The sequence below is a fragment of the Mixophyes fleayi genome, chromosome 11 (assembly GCF_038048845.1).
Source record: "Mixophyes fleayi isolate aMixFle1 chromosome 11, aMixFle1.hap1, whole genome shotgun sequence".
In the NCBI taxonomy this organism is placed as follows: Eukaryota; Metazoa; Chordata; class Amphibia; order Anura; family Limnodynastidae; genus Mixophyes; species Mixophyes fleayi.
Window position 1 is genome coordinate 89844936 of NC_134412.1, and position 16839 is coordinate 89861774.

The following is a 16839-nucleotide window of genomic DNA, read 5'->3' on the forward strand; positions in this document are numbered from 1 at the left end:
CGTGTAATATTATATCACAGACGTCTTTGTTGTACTTGACAGGTCTAGGAATTCGGTTTATATTTACTATGATCCAGCTATTTATATTTAGCAGCAGCAGGAACATCAATATTATCACATGATAATTTATCTTCATGAGTCGGTCATAAGAATGTAGAATAAATAACTATAGTGTATTTGCACTTATTACATTTTATATTTAATAAAGTAGAACAAAAGTATAAAAGTTTTTTTTCATTAATATATCTGGTAAATATAAATATATATATATATTAATTTCATGCACCTGCTTGTTTGAACGCAACAGATACTTACTACAGCCTACGATTTCATTTTATCACATGATAATTTATCTTTATGAGTTGATCATGAGACTGCAGGTGATGGTGTCATAAGCTCCTAATGTAGAATAAATCACTATAGTGTAGAGTATCCAATTTTACATTTTATATTCAATAATATAGATCAAAAATCTAAGTATATTTCATTATAATATGTCTGGTAAATATAGATCTATATTCATTTCATCTACCTGCTTGTTTTATTTGATATCAAAATCGGTGTGAGCACTCATATAATGGATTCCCAAATGTAATTAATTACAGCCATTGCTTCTATGGTGCCCATACCAAAACATATTGTGTGTAGAAATATCTGACAAACCCGTCCGTGCAGCCTGTAGTGGAACCTGTAAAACATGTGACCACATGTACGGTCATCTTCCAACCGAATTTACGATTGCTCATCAGACGGTGACCAGAGTAGACTGTCTTTTTGGGCCCAAGCACAGCACAATTTGTGGCCAGTTAGCTCTTGTATGGGGCGGTGAATCCATAGGGTGTGTGGGTAACTATCGTTGCCAAATGCCTTTCATTTCCAGGGACAGGACCATGCTTTAAAGATTTGTGTCTCGAGAGGTTCAGCTGTCCAGTACAGTTCCATGATCCAAATCTCACAACCTGTTCTATATGGGCTTTATGGACTATTAAATAAAAAAAAGACAAACTGATCTAGATTGCAATGGAAGGTCTGCTCACACAGTACTGTGTGCAGCAACGTGTCCCTTTAATGCATTTAACGTGTTTGCAAATATGAATCTGCAGCTATTTCAGGGTACAAATGATTAAAGAAAATGTTCACAGGCTAAACTTGCAGTATCTCCACTCCATGGACTACTGCACTCCAAGCAGAACAGTTACTGGACTTAGCTGATGTAGAGTGGAAGTGATGGAGTTTTGATAGGACATCACCTGAACTTTTTATTTTATATAATAACAGCTATTTAGAGAACATCTACCTTCATAGTATGCAGCGCTTTAGATAGAATTTTATAATAATTATAGACGCGACACATAGGATTATAGGACAGACTACCTAAGCGAACAACATGACTCTAGGGTTAACCACACTCCTCTTGAACTAAAAATAAAGCCAATAGAAATGGGGCTCAGCATACAAACAGCATAAAGAGAGGAATAGATAATGATAAGATAGGATAATCAAGGTTAGCTTTCTGATTTCATCCATGTATATGAGACTCATTTCGAGTCTGCTCTCATTAATAAATATCCAATTGTCCAATAAAATGTCCAATATAACAGTTACACAAACACCATTGTAGTCAATCCAGCGATCATTATAAATATGAAGTAGGTGATCTAATTACCTTACTCCAAAAGATCATACGCATGGTAAAGATTGTATCCGGACTGACTGGTGTAGCTCCCGCTCATAAAGTCCCGGTCCTCCATCTTTCAATCAGCTGACTTGCCGTGTCTTGGTTTAGAGAGAATATATAACCACTCGCATCAGTCCCTGCCTCAGTGGAGCTTACAATCTATAGAGAGACACACACACACACACACACACACGGGTGAATTCCATCAAAAGCCAATTAATCTACCAGTCTGTCTTTGGATTGTGAGAGGAAACCAGAGAACCAGGAGGAAACTCAGGCAAACACTGGGAGAGCATACAAACTCCACACAGATTGCGCCCTGGCTGGAATCAAATCTATGACCCCAGCAATGTGAGACAGTAATTAGCAAATCCTTTGGCAGTGCAATATCCAGTGCAGAACACTTCTAAGGCTTACAAAAACTCCACAGTTATTAAAATTGAATAAACATTATGTGAGGATATCGGGTTTAATGTAACCTTCTGCACCGCGCAGCTGGTCTACTCGGTACCTACCCAAGGTTCAAAATCACCCAGGCAATTATCTGAAATAAAACAAATAAGTTTATTTATCAAAAAGGTAGCACAAAACAGCAATAAATATAGTTAAATAATAGCTTGCAACAAATAACACTACAGTCTGGCACAGACAACAAACAGGGTATAATGAAACCACCTCACCAGTATCCTTGTCACTTTCAGGGACTGTTGTCTATCAATCCAAGCTTATCCCCTGTCTCCTTTAAAGCTAAGAGCAAAGGTAGTGGCCTTGAGTCACTGTCACTCTGCTTTCGGAGGACACACAGCTCCCCAAGACCTGGAGAGGTATTTCAAAGCAACGGCAGTACTCCAGGGACCGATTGTCCCTTTCCTGTCATGGCAGAGATCTATATCTCAATGCAAGCTTGACTTCAGCTATCACTTTTTAGTGAATGCCCATTTGCTGTCCTCTGTAGCTTTCTTTTAAGCCCAAAAATGACATCATCAGCAATTCCAGGACCTACCTGATTGGTCCATTCCTTTCCCCAGGTAAACATACAGACAAAGGGATAGCAGATGAGTCACTCCTGATTTAATTAGGAACATGTATTGTTCTGTGGCTATACAGCAGAGTTGTTTAAACAGGAGAGATAAGGCTGCAGGGAGGTTACAGTATCACTCCAACTCTATTTCCGCCAATGTAACACATCCTCTGGCTCGGTGGCAACAATATACTGAGCCTAAATTCACTTAGGACCTTCCCCGGCTGAACATGCTGGACAGTCACATATGTCAAGGCACGGACAGGCTCCCATACTTCGCTTGTGGGCGTACTGACCTCCTCCTGGAAATCTTCCATGGTCTCTGACAATGTGGCTTCTTGCCGAAATAAAAGAAGTGCTTGCAAGTGACAACTCCTGATGTCCACATGATCAGAGCAAGTGTTCCCTGCTGGTTCCATACTGTCCACTCTGTGTCCTTCTCCCTTGGACGGGAGGGTTTGCAGTTTGTGTAACCTGTTTTTATAGTCCGCAGATGACAGGTTGAGGTGATCTTAATACCTCGTTTCCCCACACACTAATTTACACGAAAGTACTTACCAACCCTCTTCTTGTGCATAGGCAATTGTTCCCCATACCCAAAAATTCAGATGCAATACACAGTGGGTACGATCTCCTGTAGGGCTAGCACTCCCAAAGGAAGTAATGACACTAGGATCTAACTTTCAATACTCCTCTTAAAAGTTACAAGCCCTGTAGAGAAGTAGCAGCAATAAATACCGCACCCCTCTGTTCTGCATGTTATTAGTAAGATAATTTATACTGTTCAATGACACCTGTGGCATAGTGGGGGAGATATTTTAAGTGCACTCTCTTCACAGCTATACAGTTTCTTTATAAAGTATAATGATTAGATCATCCTTTCCAAAGTTACATATTTAACATATGGAGACCCCACTGTAACTAGCTGCCTTCTTTATCTAACAGTAGCTATATATTATTGAGTCTGGCCGGGCAACATGTGACTGATGGATCAAGCGATATCAAACTATTTTTTGACAGATGGAATTATCCGATGTTTATTATTTGCTTGTCCGATTGTACAGGCTACGTCTAGCCACAACATTCTAACATACACTTATATGTCAGTAGGAATTCTAATGATCCACTACATTATCTTAATATTAACAAGTGTCAATTCACTCCATATGTACACAAGCATGTTCTGTCTGTAATGTCTCATATGTATTGCATCATTTTCTAAGCTACTCATGTGAGACAAGTGTGGGGATACAGGTTGTGTCTTTAACTAGTAACCGTAAGTAGTACATGTAAAATATGTTTCTTCCCTTTTACAAATGTACCTAAAAAAAGCAATAGTATAGTCATTGTAGTAAGATAAAGTATAGTATACATATCCATGTTGAAAATATGGTGAAGTTTCTCCCTTGGGAATTTCAAGGAGTGATCACCAAATGCCATTTTTAATTTATCAGCAAAACAGTATTCGGACACAATCTTGAATCAAACCCATGGACATGATAGAATTTATGAGAACTAGAATCCATTGTGCAATATTATATCACAGACGTCTTTGTTGTACTTGACAGGTCCAGGAATTCAGTTTATATTTACTAGAATCCAGCTATTTAAATTCAGCAGAAGCAGGAACATCAATATTATCACATGATAATTTATCTTCATGAGTCAATCATGAGACAGCAGGTGATGGTGTCATAAGCTTCTAATGTAGAATAAATCCCCATAGTGTATTTCCAGAGTATCTACTTTTACATTTTATATACAATAAAATTGAACAGAAAATCTAAATATATATTATTATAATATATCTGGTAAATATAGATCTATATTCATTTCATGCACCTGCTTGTTTTATTTTATATCAAAATCGGTGTGAGCACTCATATCAAGCATTACCATACGTAATTAATGAGCTCTTAGTCCACTAGGATATATTGAACAAAATAACTTGATACAAAATGATACAATGACCGTTGTCATTGTTATTTATTGATTGATCATTTTTATTGGACTTTTGATTGCTTATTTAGTTGGAAACCTCCTCCCTCTCTTCCTTTTCTTCCTGTTACCCGCTCTCTCAATCCTCAGTGTAGTCAGCATTTTCACATTGAAATAAACTGCATGAGCTTCGATTATCCTCATCCAAGCTTGTAGCTGTAACACATGTGAGTGTGACATCAGTCTAGATTATGTGAAGCCGTATTAGGAATTCCCACAGAGGTCATCTTAAAAATCTTGAAGGATAATAATGTTAAATACAGGAAATAAGAGAATATGGGCCTTAGTCATTAAGAAGAATAAAGCATGAAAGAGGAGTAACTTTGCACCTGGGCAAAATCATGTTGCATTGGAGGGGGGTGGGACTTTTAAGTGTTTGATATATGCAGCAGGAGTCAGCCAACCAGATCCTAAAAAGCATCTTACCATCTCCTGTTGGAACATTAATAGCCACTTAGCTGAAGTGAACAGCAATTCACGAAACAGGTAACAAATGGCTAAGCTTTGAGGCGGACACTGAGAACAACGGGACAATAACCACGGACTATACCGAGGACTGCAGATTAAGATCAAGAACTCCATCTTGATTAACTTATTATTTCCATTCTTATCGCAAGTGCTCATTCTTTCTTTTTAAACTCATCTTTATGTTACAGCATAACACTATTTGGGTTATTATTTGTAGATGAAATATATTTTCTTGAACTAAATGAATTCTGAGTAGAAGGGTTATCATGCAAAGTTAATCACGGGTTCAAGGTTGATCAAGATTGTTTTTATTATAAATTTATAAAAAAATATGTTAGTACATATTTATACTGGTTAATAAACCAACCTTGATCCTGTGTGTAACTTTGCATGATAGACCTTGTACTCATATTTTAAGTTGGGAGAGTACCCCCTCACATTACACCATATACAACTTATGTGTATTGAATAAGTGAGGAGTCCACTCCCTGTAGCAGATGTTTCACTTTCTCTTACTTAATGAAGTCTGAAGGAGATTTTATTATTCACCTATTGCCTACAGTGGCATTTGTATAAAAAAAACTTAACCTTATTTGCGACTTACTGTAGTTGAGTTACTTTGAGCAATTCTTTGTGAACTTACAAAGCCAAGTGAGGCTAATGCGACGTGTATGTGATTTAAGTGTGTAATATTAATAAATGGTTTTGGTGAATGTAAGGTAAATCCTTTGTGGTGGCAGAAAAGTTGTATTCATTGGTAAGAGTCCAAGGTAACCCCAGTCACGGCCAGCTGTTTCAGATTGCTGAGACAGGCTGGGCGTTCGTTACAAAGATCAACTGAGACTATGGCTCCATATGACTCTTCAATGGGAGCTCATTAGCAAAAATCTACCAGAACTAGGCTATGACAGGCGGCGCTGGTGACATTATAACAGAGAACCCCACAGCATGGTGTTCCCTGGTGATGATTCACTGAAGTTTATTCTGTTCAACAGAGGACTGAATTCCATAGGGCATAGGGGTCCCCCAAAAAATGTGCCCCCCACCTGCTAGAAGAACCAGTATAAATGTTTTATTAATTTTTTTTTACCATTTTTCACTAATTGATGGAAATAAACTGTTGAGTACCATGAATATAAACACAGCCTCCATACCCCACAAAGACACTGTGGTCACCTGAGGAAGCTGTATTGATGAAACACGTAGGATCTGCCTACCTGCACTAAAATCAGATTGCAGGAAAGCATTTTGACAACCTTGGCTTCAGTAATGCACTGGCCTGGAACCAGGAAGTGAGCAGAGGGCTCCTTGTGCGTTCATCACTTCAACACTGGCACAGCCGGAGGAGAACGGAGGAGCACATAAAACCACCTGAACTAGGAAAGTGAATATGAACAAATCTATTGCTCTTTTTGCAACATTATTACTCCATTATTTACGGCACCTGGCAGACTGCCCCAAAGATATTACAAGTGGATGTACACTAAGCACTGATATATTTCTCACATTATCTAGCTATGGGACATCATTATTATTATCATTGGAACTTGAACAATGATGACTTCCCTAATCCCCATTACCCCCGTTACTTGTATATTTCTTCATTGTATTAAAATATCCTCAAACCTTTTTAATCATTGTACTTTGCTTGTTTTTATTATGTCATTTACTATTATTATCGTCACATCTTCACATCATACTTACCAACTTTTTTCAGTTGGTGTCCGGGAGGCTCTCTGTTGCAGGTGGGCGTGTGGGGGGTGGGGCTCCGAAATCGCGTTATTTTGGCCTCGCCCCCGCAACGTAATGATGCAAAACGTGTCATTTGACAGCGGGGGCGGGGCCAAATGCCGCGATTCCCGGAGAATAGCTGCATTTTGGCCCTAATGCGGGCAGAAGCGGGAGATTGCCACACTCTCCCGGGAGTCCGGGAGACCCACCCAAAATGCGGGAGTCTCCCGGACATTCCGGAATAGTTGGCAAGTATGCTTAACATCATTCTGGGAACATTAACTCACCACATCAACACTGCATTACAATTACCTTTTTGTTGAATTATAATCACTGGCACACATGAACACATATTTAATTCATCCCTAAATCCCCTACAATTAATACTTTCATTTTAAACATATAATGCATCCATAATATTCCCTCCATTACACCAGATCACTAAAATATTTCTTGTACCTTTAACCAAACCCTCCCTCCCTTTCCCTATTTGTCCTTGATACCTAATTTATTTATTTTAAAGTCAATCATTTTTATTATTAAAGCTTTGAAGGATTGAGGGGGTACGGGAAAAAAAATGGGAATTTTAGCTAAAAAGGGGGTAATTTTAGGGGAAAAAAGGGGGAATTAATTTATTTATTTTAATTATCTTAAATTAAAGGGTCAGACATCCCTTTAGAGGTGCCTGGGCAAATCACTATCTCTCCTGCTTCACAAACTAGTAGGACTGCAAGTAATCAATAGACCCTCTGTCTGAGCTCACAATATATGAAGTTTAAATGCTCCTATTATAATTATTGGACAGTGACCCCCTGTGGTTGGATGATATTGTCACCTCTCACTAAAAATGAATTATTGGCTCTCAAACCCAAATGTCTAAACTGCTGGACTTGATGATGCTTGGAAAATAAGATCAGAAGAAAAATCTAAATCAAATATCTTAAATCTATAAATCAATATTTGGTGTGAAGATGGCGTTAGCTGTTGTAGCAAATCTCTCCCTGGCAGGCTTCATGCTCTCCCCATTGCAAATTCATCCATGCCATGGAAACCCGTACGTATAGTGATCGCAATTGTGATAACTTTACAATAATTATTCGCCGGGACAGACTCCTGTCAGAGCCACTGTCCCAGCGAATCAATTTGAATAAATTGCCCTGTTAATTAAGTTCTTATCATTGTGATAAGAAATGAAAATGAACGGAAGCAATTTGCGTTTGGTCATATAAAGACTCGCATATCTGGTTGATTAGATAAATACATTTAATGACAAGTTTCTGGGGGCAGATATACTAAAGTATACATTATTACATCAGTACATTTCTTCCAATAAATTGGGAAGAATAAATAATACTGATATTCTGATAAATATGTGTATCTATTTGTTGTTTTCCTGTCAGAGTAATTGGCACTTCAAAAGAGGTAAATATATCTAACTGTCTCATCCTCTTCTGTTATCTCCTTCTATCTCTTTATCAATTTGACCTTATAATGCTATCCATCTCACACTTTTAATGTCTGACTCTGATTTCTTTCTCACTGTGTCTTACCACCTTTGTTCACTGCTGCTGTCACTCCAGTTCGTTAGCTGTCTTTATTATCTGGTTTCCTCTATTTTATCTTTTCACAAGGCTCCTTGGCCCTCACTCTGTTACTCTGCTTCCTTGAATCACTGTCCCCACAGTCTCATCATTTTTCCTGTCACACAATACACTGAACTTTCCAGCAGCCCTCACAGACTGGGCTTTTCTGGGTCTTAAAGTATCTCCAGTACTCTGCTGTGAGACAGTCCTGTTTCACTGGGTCCTAGTGCCCAAAAGTTTCTGGGCATCACAGCAGCAATGATTCTTGATAGGCTGTTAGAACCACCCACAGACAACAAATTAGTGCCAATAAAGTTAGTTCAATACAATTTTGCAAGCATTTTCTGAAATAACTTTATTAAGGTTTAACATCTGCAAATTGATAGGAAGATTTGTTATATTTGTTCCCCAGACTTATTCCTCTTTTTGAGCTGTAATAAATAAAACTGACTTGTAATCAATAAGGTCACTCACTGGTGTTCTTTTGTGAACTTCACAGTGCTTAACAATAAACCCTTCACTGGTGAGAACTTTCCTTACAAAGTTCTCATCATAATTAAAAACATGGAACCTGTCCTCTCCAACCATGTAATAAGTTGCATTTAAAAGTCCAAATAATATCAGGTGTCCTCCAGGTTTTATAAACTTTCCAATTCTCTTCAGCGTTGTTATGTATTCATCTTGGTCTTTGCTGCTGTGGTCCAGCAGCCAGGCACTGATTACACAGTCAGCTTGTGGTAGCACCACCAGGTCTGTGAAATTTTCCTTCTTAATGTCACATTTCACAATCTTCTTTATTGCCATCTTTAACTTTATTGCTTTGTCCTCACATTGGTCACTGAAAAATACAAACACAATGTGGTTAATTTGCAAATGACATTTGCACCTAATTTTGAGCACTGTTTTCCATTTGTAATTATATAAGCATCTGTGGATAGGCAAAATTGTGCCTCTTCTGACAGCAGAGTTGTGTGGTTTGGGAGACTTCTTGCTGAGTGTAGACTGGGTTAGATAAGCACCATCATGCAGGGACAATATTTGGTTTTGCGGGACAGGATTATTTAAAAGAGTATCAATGGGTGTAGAGTCCACAGCAATTTCTCCCCACAAAATAACTGGATTTTCGACATCCTAAAAAGTGTCAGAAATTGGCCCTCGCTCTATTCATTCAGTGGGGTGCTCTTCTATGACTTTGATCTTATTATGCCGTCAAATGACACAATGACATAGAGACTAGTCCATGTCAGTCCATAGGCGCTAACTAGAGATGAAAGGGTCTATATACCTAAATACTATTTAAAATTCAGTACTGTGCATGCGAAATGACTAGGCATACAGCCATACATACATTTCTGCCTAACTTTAACTGTAGAAGCGGAACAGTGTAGGAAGTGTCGGGCAAGCGTTGGCTCAGTACAGTAGTTCACGTAAAGGTGACATGATTAGAAATGGAAGCATCCCCACATTCAACTTTTCGGTGCTGAATGGCAGGTGTAACGATACGCAGCGATGAAGAACAGCAGCGCTATCTATTCACTTCTGATTGGCTTATAGTGTATTATTAATCCTACCAGCTGACTTTAATCATTAGCGGTGCAGTTATATTATATGAAGTTGGCGCTGCCTATTCACATTGCAAAATTGACATTTCCATGTGGACTACTGCAAGAAAGAAGATTCCTATTTGATTTTTAACTGGAAAGCTTTTGCGATATTACTAAATCACATTTTAAATTGAAAAAAGGACTTTCGTATTGATTAATAACTGTCCAGACAAATTTCTGTCTTGTGTATATGATGCTTCTGGATTGAATTATATTTATATGTAAGGAAAAAAGGAAAACTGGTGTAAAGATAAATGCTGATGATTGGCTGGTCATATATTGATCCTGTCACAACACTGTGTGTTTTATTGGCTGGAGAGTGGGATAACCACTCTGATTGGCTGTATAAATTAACTTTATTCATTTTCATTGCGGCTCCCTAAGGAGCAAGCGGTGCCAGTTTGTTCCTTTTTTTGTTTTTGCTTTTTTTTTTATCCCTTTGGACTACTTAATAAAATAATAAAGAAAAACATTTATGAATAAATAATTAAAGAAAAACTACTATTGCACATTTTCTAGAAATAAAATAAAATATATAAATATTTTAAAATATATATAAAAACCAACTGTCCATACACCAAGATACGTTTCCAATTGTTTCACTCATTGTTTTGTTTTTGGAGTGTAAAGCACTTGGAAGATAGGTCAGTGTGTACTGACAGTGGGTTTACCCTTAGACAGAGAGATGTTTGTGCAGATACTTCACCTGTTTCCGTCTAACGCTGTAGCGTATGATAATGTGTGATTCCAATCAAGCGCTCCTGTGCATGTGTTCAGCCATCGGCTCAGTTCCATAATGCATCTCTCACTGAATTTTAATGAATAGATATCTTTAAAAAAATCACAGGCTGAATGGAGATGGTGGATAAAGGTACCAAAACTGATATCAATCAAAGTGTCTCCTTTAATTTCACCTGCAGGGAAAGATTCCAATGATTAGCAAGTGCAATATGTTATGTAACATCTGTTCTACAAATCATTGTGGAATGTGATGTTATGGATACACAACAGCATCACAATGCTTCTGTTACTGCTTAAATGCACCTCTTCAGGCAAGCGTATAATATTCCTCAACCCTCCTCTTAACCTCACTACATTACCCTATTACCACCCGTTACACAATTTCACACAAGACAACTACCCCATGACCAACATTGTTGTGTGACAGGATCATTTAGCCTATGAGTCACTTTTACCTTTGCAGTCTGGCTGGACCAAAATGCAAAATGTAGACTTAACCTCATGAATCAAACTCCCATTGCCCCATAGATTGTAAGCTTGTGAGCAGGGACTTCCCACTTCTTTGTCTGCTTTACCCAGTTTGTTTATTAGTTTACTGTGTTTCTCCCCAATTGTAAAGCGCTACGGAATATGTTGGCGCTATATAAATAAATGATGATGATTTATGAGGAATGTAAACTCTTATCCGCACAGCCATTTTTGTACCACATGAAACCTTACATGTGGTATCTGGGAAAACCTCTTCCATCAAAACATGCAAACATTGATTGACAGTCAACATTAATAAATACAATGGGTGTATGAAAGAAACGTACCCTCATAAAACATGTGAAATGTAATATTATCAATTATCACAGTGGTTCTTTTGATAATTTAAATAAAACAGTGCTGTATGTATATATATATATATATATATATATATATATATATATATATATATATATATATATATAAAAAATAAGCCTGCCAACACCTTGTAATGCTAAATACAAGAAAATTATACTTAAAAACTAAAACTATGATCATGATACATTTAAACAATTGGGATGTCAATCATTGTGAAGGCAGTAATGAATACAAATTAATGTGGTGTGGGGTCAGAAGTGTAATCCACCCTCCCTCTCCCTGTCTGGGAAGGATCCTAGACACACCTGCAGTAGTGCGGGTTTGTGCTAATATTAAACAACCAACTGGGAAGGCTGACAGGACACGTTATTACCTAATAACAACAGCTAGAGAATCACGTAAATTAGAAAAAAATAACAAATAAAACAAAATCTCTGGAAGTAGCAACTGCAAAAGCTGTTTCTTATTATAAATACATTTACCTAACAAAGAAATAATATAATCTTAGCAGTAAGATAAAGTATAGTGTACATACCTGCACTGAAAACCTGGTGAAGTTTCCTCATGGGAAATTTCAATGAATCATCTGCAAAGACCATGTCTGGTTTATCAGAAAAATACATGTCCACACACATTCTAGAATCAAACTCTCCAACATGATAGAACTTATGGGATCTACAATCCATCTTGTAGTATTGTATCACAGACAGACTGACTCTCACGTCTTTGTCTCTGTTGCACTTGACTGGTCCATGAGTTCTGTTTATATTCACAAAGATCCAGCTATGATTCATCATCAGGTGGAACATGAGTGTTATTACATAATGATTTCTTTTCTTAACGAGTTGTTCAAGGGAATACATGTGATGGTATCACAAGCTCCTGATGCGGAATAAATTATCCTTTTTTTCCAATTTATAAGTAATAAAATGGAACAAATATTTATGTATCTTACATTATGATGTCTCTAGTACAAATACATAACAAATAATATCAGATTTTTAATTAAAGTTAAGGTAAAGGTGAATTCATGTCTATGGACTTTTATATTTGGATTAAATGTGCATGTTTTTGTGAAGACTTTACCTTCAGTGGGCAGGGGTATGTAATTGAGCACAATAGGGACCTATACATATATATAGGTAGCTCGCCACCTGGTGGATGCGATCTCCAGATATGCTTCTCAAGAAGTGTTTCTTTTGTGGGGTGCAAAAAAACCATAAAGATGATGATGGCACCAGCAGCACTATCTAGCCGCTTCTACATTGCTGTTTGTGTATAGGCTCCTCCTAATGAGAGTACTTCATTCATGAGCATTGCGGCTATATTATGTTACGTTGTGGAAGTCTATTCGAATTTGATTATTTGTCATTTCTTTTTAGACTAATGTAGGAATTGTATTTATAAAACGTTAAAAGACGGATGTGTGGGTGTTTATATATAATTACATTCCTTATTGAAAATACAAGTTGCAATAATACTGTGACGACAGTATTCTCCATTGTAGATATGAGAATTTGTTACATTATATTGAGTACACCTGACGTACATCTGATGTCGAAATACTGCTGTGTTACGAGTTGGATATATCTTGGATTAATGTGTTAAAGGGTAGATAATTCGACCCTAAGGAGGGTGCTATTTACTGTGCTATTTCCTTGAGAGTCTGCTGTTTGTCTCTATTAGCACTGAGGGTGTATTGGTGTGGTAAATATCTTACTAACTAATCTCATTAACTAGGAATAATACCATTTTCAATCTTTCATAGCCATTTTATTCAACATCTAACGCTTGGTCACCCATGACATAGCTATTTGTCAATATCTAACAGTGTGTAACCTATGTCATCTCCAATGTTATTAAATGGCATCTCTATGCAACCTTTCTAAAACTATCATCTTGTACATGACCAACCATAGACAGACTAGTCCCGGTTGTGATACATTAAAGCATTACAACCAGAAATCCATAAGATCTATTTATGTAACTTCCAATATTGACTAGGCCTTTGCCCAAGTATCAAACATACTTGACCTCTGTCAGGCGCCTTCCCCGCGCCTCCTCGCTTGCCGGGGACAGACGCCTTTCTCCCCTGCAGGAGCGCTCCGTTGCTAGGCAACAGGACACTCCTTCCGACCATCGTCGGAACGCGTGTCCCAACTTCCTGTCAGCGGTCAGCGCTACTGACTGCCACCCAGCTGCCCACCAATGAGGGCTTACTTCCTGCTATTTATAGCTGGCTCTGGCACCATTAGGGTGCCAAAGTAACTAGGTCCACTAGCCTCCATCACCTCCTTGTGACCACTAACCTTCTGATTGTCTTCCTGTGTACCGACCCGTCTTTTCCTGCCTTGCCTTGGATACCCCATTGGATCTCTCTTGTGCTCTCCGGTTTGACCTTTGGCTTGTTGACTTTGCTCCGTATTCTGCTTTGGTACCTCATTTGCCCGCACGGTTCCTGACCACTGCCTGTACGACCACGATTGTTCACCGCCATCTCACGGATAGCTTCCTGGGAGGGCCATGACCTGCTCATCGTTTGCCGTGAAATCCAAACTCCCTTGTAGGGGTCCCTGGTGAAGACCAGCGACGTGTTAGACTCCGCGCCTCCTGTTGTAGCAGTGCCAAAATCCGCAGGTGATTCGCATTCCTATATTGTGACAACCTCCCTGTCCCCACATTCATTACAAGTGATTGTTCAGAACTCAAATTGAGATCTGGGTGGAAAACATTCAGACTACAGGTCTCAATGGTAATACAAGAACTATTCCCACCCACTACTTCCTGTTTGTCATGTCTATGTGCCTCCCCCACATTCTCTACATCCCGAGTACTGCTGGTTCTGGCACAGAGGAACACACAGTTTTACTCTGCCCTTACTCCCATTTACACTGTACCCTAACTTCTGAACACATTACCTGAGAATAAGCATTGCTATTATTTAATCAAACAGAATTAAACACAGTATCCTCTACCCCACTTGCAGCTGTCATATTATCTATGTCAGTGGCAATTATAACATTTATAGGAACATTATCACCTGTCCCTACTTTATGACAAGATGCAGTGGAAAAACAGGTTTAGTTTCTACCACAGTAACATGGGAGAAATTAACATAATTACATATCTCATAATTATTAGGGGTTTCCAAATGATTCCCTATTACCTCAGGTACATTGCATAACTCCACATCATTGCACTAGTTAACACTGGACCCTATCCACTTACCCTCACATATCTCTTTCACATTGCAAGATGCAAAATGATCACAGAGCATTTCAGGCTCTTTACACAAAATCACATCATTGCAAGATTCAGCCTTATCACATGCTACCTGAGATGAGTCACACGGTTCAACAGAAAGTACACTTTCCCTATCACATCCAAATTTACACATTTCAGGTATAACTGAACAAACCTTTTTCCTGTCAATCCAGGTACCTGTGAAATAAACATGGGTATTGTAAGCAGAATCTTTAATATCATCATTAGAGACTTATTGAGATCGCATCCTGCCTAGATCAGTCTTAGACCTCTTCCAGCACCCCAATCAATATAACCCTTGGCCATAGGCACGGAAAGGTGAATTCTACCCACTCCTTGAAGAGAAATACATTTAACCGGAATGAAGTCCTCTAACTCCACCTGTTCTAAAAGCACCAGTGTAACATCAACATCCCTGTCTCTTAACCTTACACTTAACTTGTCACTAACAGTGACATGTTGCATGTTGTCCTTTCTACTCCTTTGGGTTCCAGGAACACAGAGTCTAGCTGGAGAAAAATGCAGGGAAGGTACTCCCCCAGAGGAGGGTTGAAGTGTTGTTCTTTTCTGAGCAGGTGGTACTGATGTGCCCCACCTGATTGCACACAAAACATCGGCGGGAGTCTCTCAAAACAGGATTTGCCCTCACCCTCCCAAAAGATTAAGAAACAGTGGGTGATGGTGTTGAAGGGGATGGCGTTGTTCCTCTTGATCGCTCCCCTTTCCAGGCAGGCCACCCTGGCACAAAAGACCCTCTTTTAGCTGCAGGTGCCCGAGTGACCATATAATTATCAGACAGTTTAGCTGCTTTTGTAGATGATGTAGGGTCACGATCCACAACCCATTCCTTCACATCAGCTGGGCACAAAGTGAGAAACTGCTCCTGGATCAATAAGAGTTCCAAGAAAGTATAAAGAACGAACGGTACACTTAAAAACAAAATTGTCACCTAAGATGTGTCCAAACTGGACTGAAATGGCCAAATGTACTAGCACTTACCCTGATGGTAATCACTAATGCACCAACTGGTAAGAGTAAACTGCCTCTGTATGAATTATTGTTTGGAAGCTCCATGCCAGCAGCATTAGTCCCTGCACAGTTGGGCTTGCAATTTAATAATGACTTCTTAATCTCCTATTGTTAATATCTTTCAAGACTTTGCTTTCATATCCACATACAGGTGCGAGAGGCCCAACATTGTAAAGTGAAAGGTGATCTGGTCTTAATCAAAGTTTATCAGAAAAAGAACTACCTGTCTCTCAAGTGGAGAGACCCATACCTGGTACTGCTCGCCATACCTACAGCTGATAAACTGAGTTATAGCATGGATTCAAGTGTCTCAATGTAAGCAAGCGGAGTCTGCAGAGACAACCAGAGCACTTCAATTAACAGCAACTTAAATGGTCTCTCTCCCTGTTACAATGTCACCACCAACCACGGGATCAAGGACCGAGGGAAGAGATGGGTCTCTAAAGAAGATCCTAGATTGTTATCTGTGATAATTACACCCTCTCTTATTCTACGCAAGATGGGATTTAGAGTCTCTCTGTGGGAAGTAGATCAAAGTGATGAACATACAGCAACTTTCCTGATATAATGTACATGCTGATATTATTATGTCTTTTGTTTATTGGTATGAAGTTTGTTACAATTGCTTGGATAATATGTTTAACATGCTGACAATCTTTTCATCAGAGAAGAGCAATTTGTGGCTGAAACATTTTGACTGTTTGGAATGTTTGCACATACCACATGGACAACATGTAACATACATTGCACATACCACATGGACATACATTGTACAGTGTCACTTCTGGAGCATTGGCCTGTACAAGAATACTCTCATTAGTTCATTCTATTGAACCAATTGCTAATAAAGGTTTTTTGTTAATTATTACATCGACA

General features: G+C 38.6%; 1 protein-coding gene across 1 annotated transcript; it reads right to left on the reverse strand.

Moving 5' to 3' along the window:
- Positions 1–8891: 8891 nt before the first annotated feature.
- Positions 8892–14297, reverse strand: LOC142107812 (indolethylamine N-methyltransferase-like). The gene is made up of 4 exons (XM_075191434.1): positions 13980–14297; positions 12206–12429; positions 10790–10997; positions 8892–9317 (listed from the first exon to the last, which is right to left on the reverse strand). Exons 1-4 carry the CDS (start codon positions 14204–14206, stop codon positions 8894–8896), a joined length of 1083 nt encoding a protein of 360 aa, XP_075047535.1. The 5' UTR covers positions 14207–14297; the 3' UTR covers positions 8892–8893.
- Between the last annotated feature and the right edge of the window lie 2542 nt (positions 14298–16839).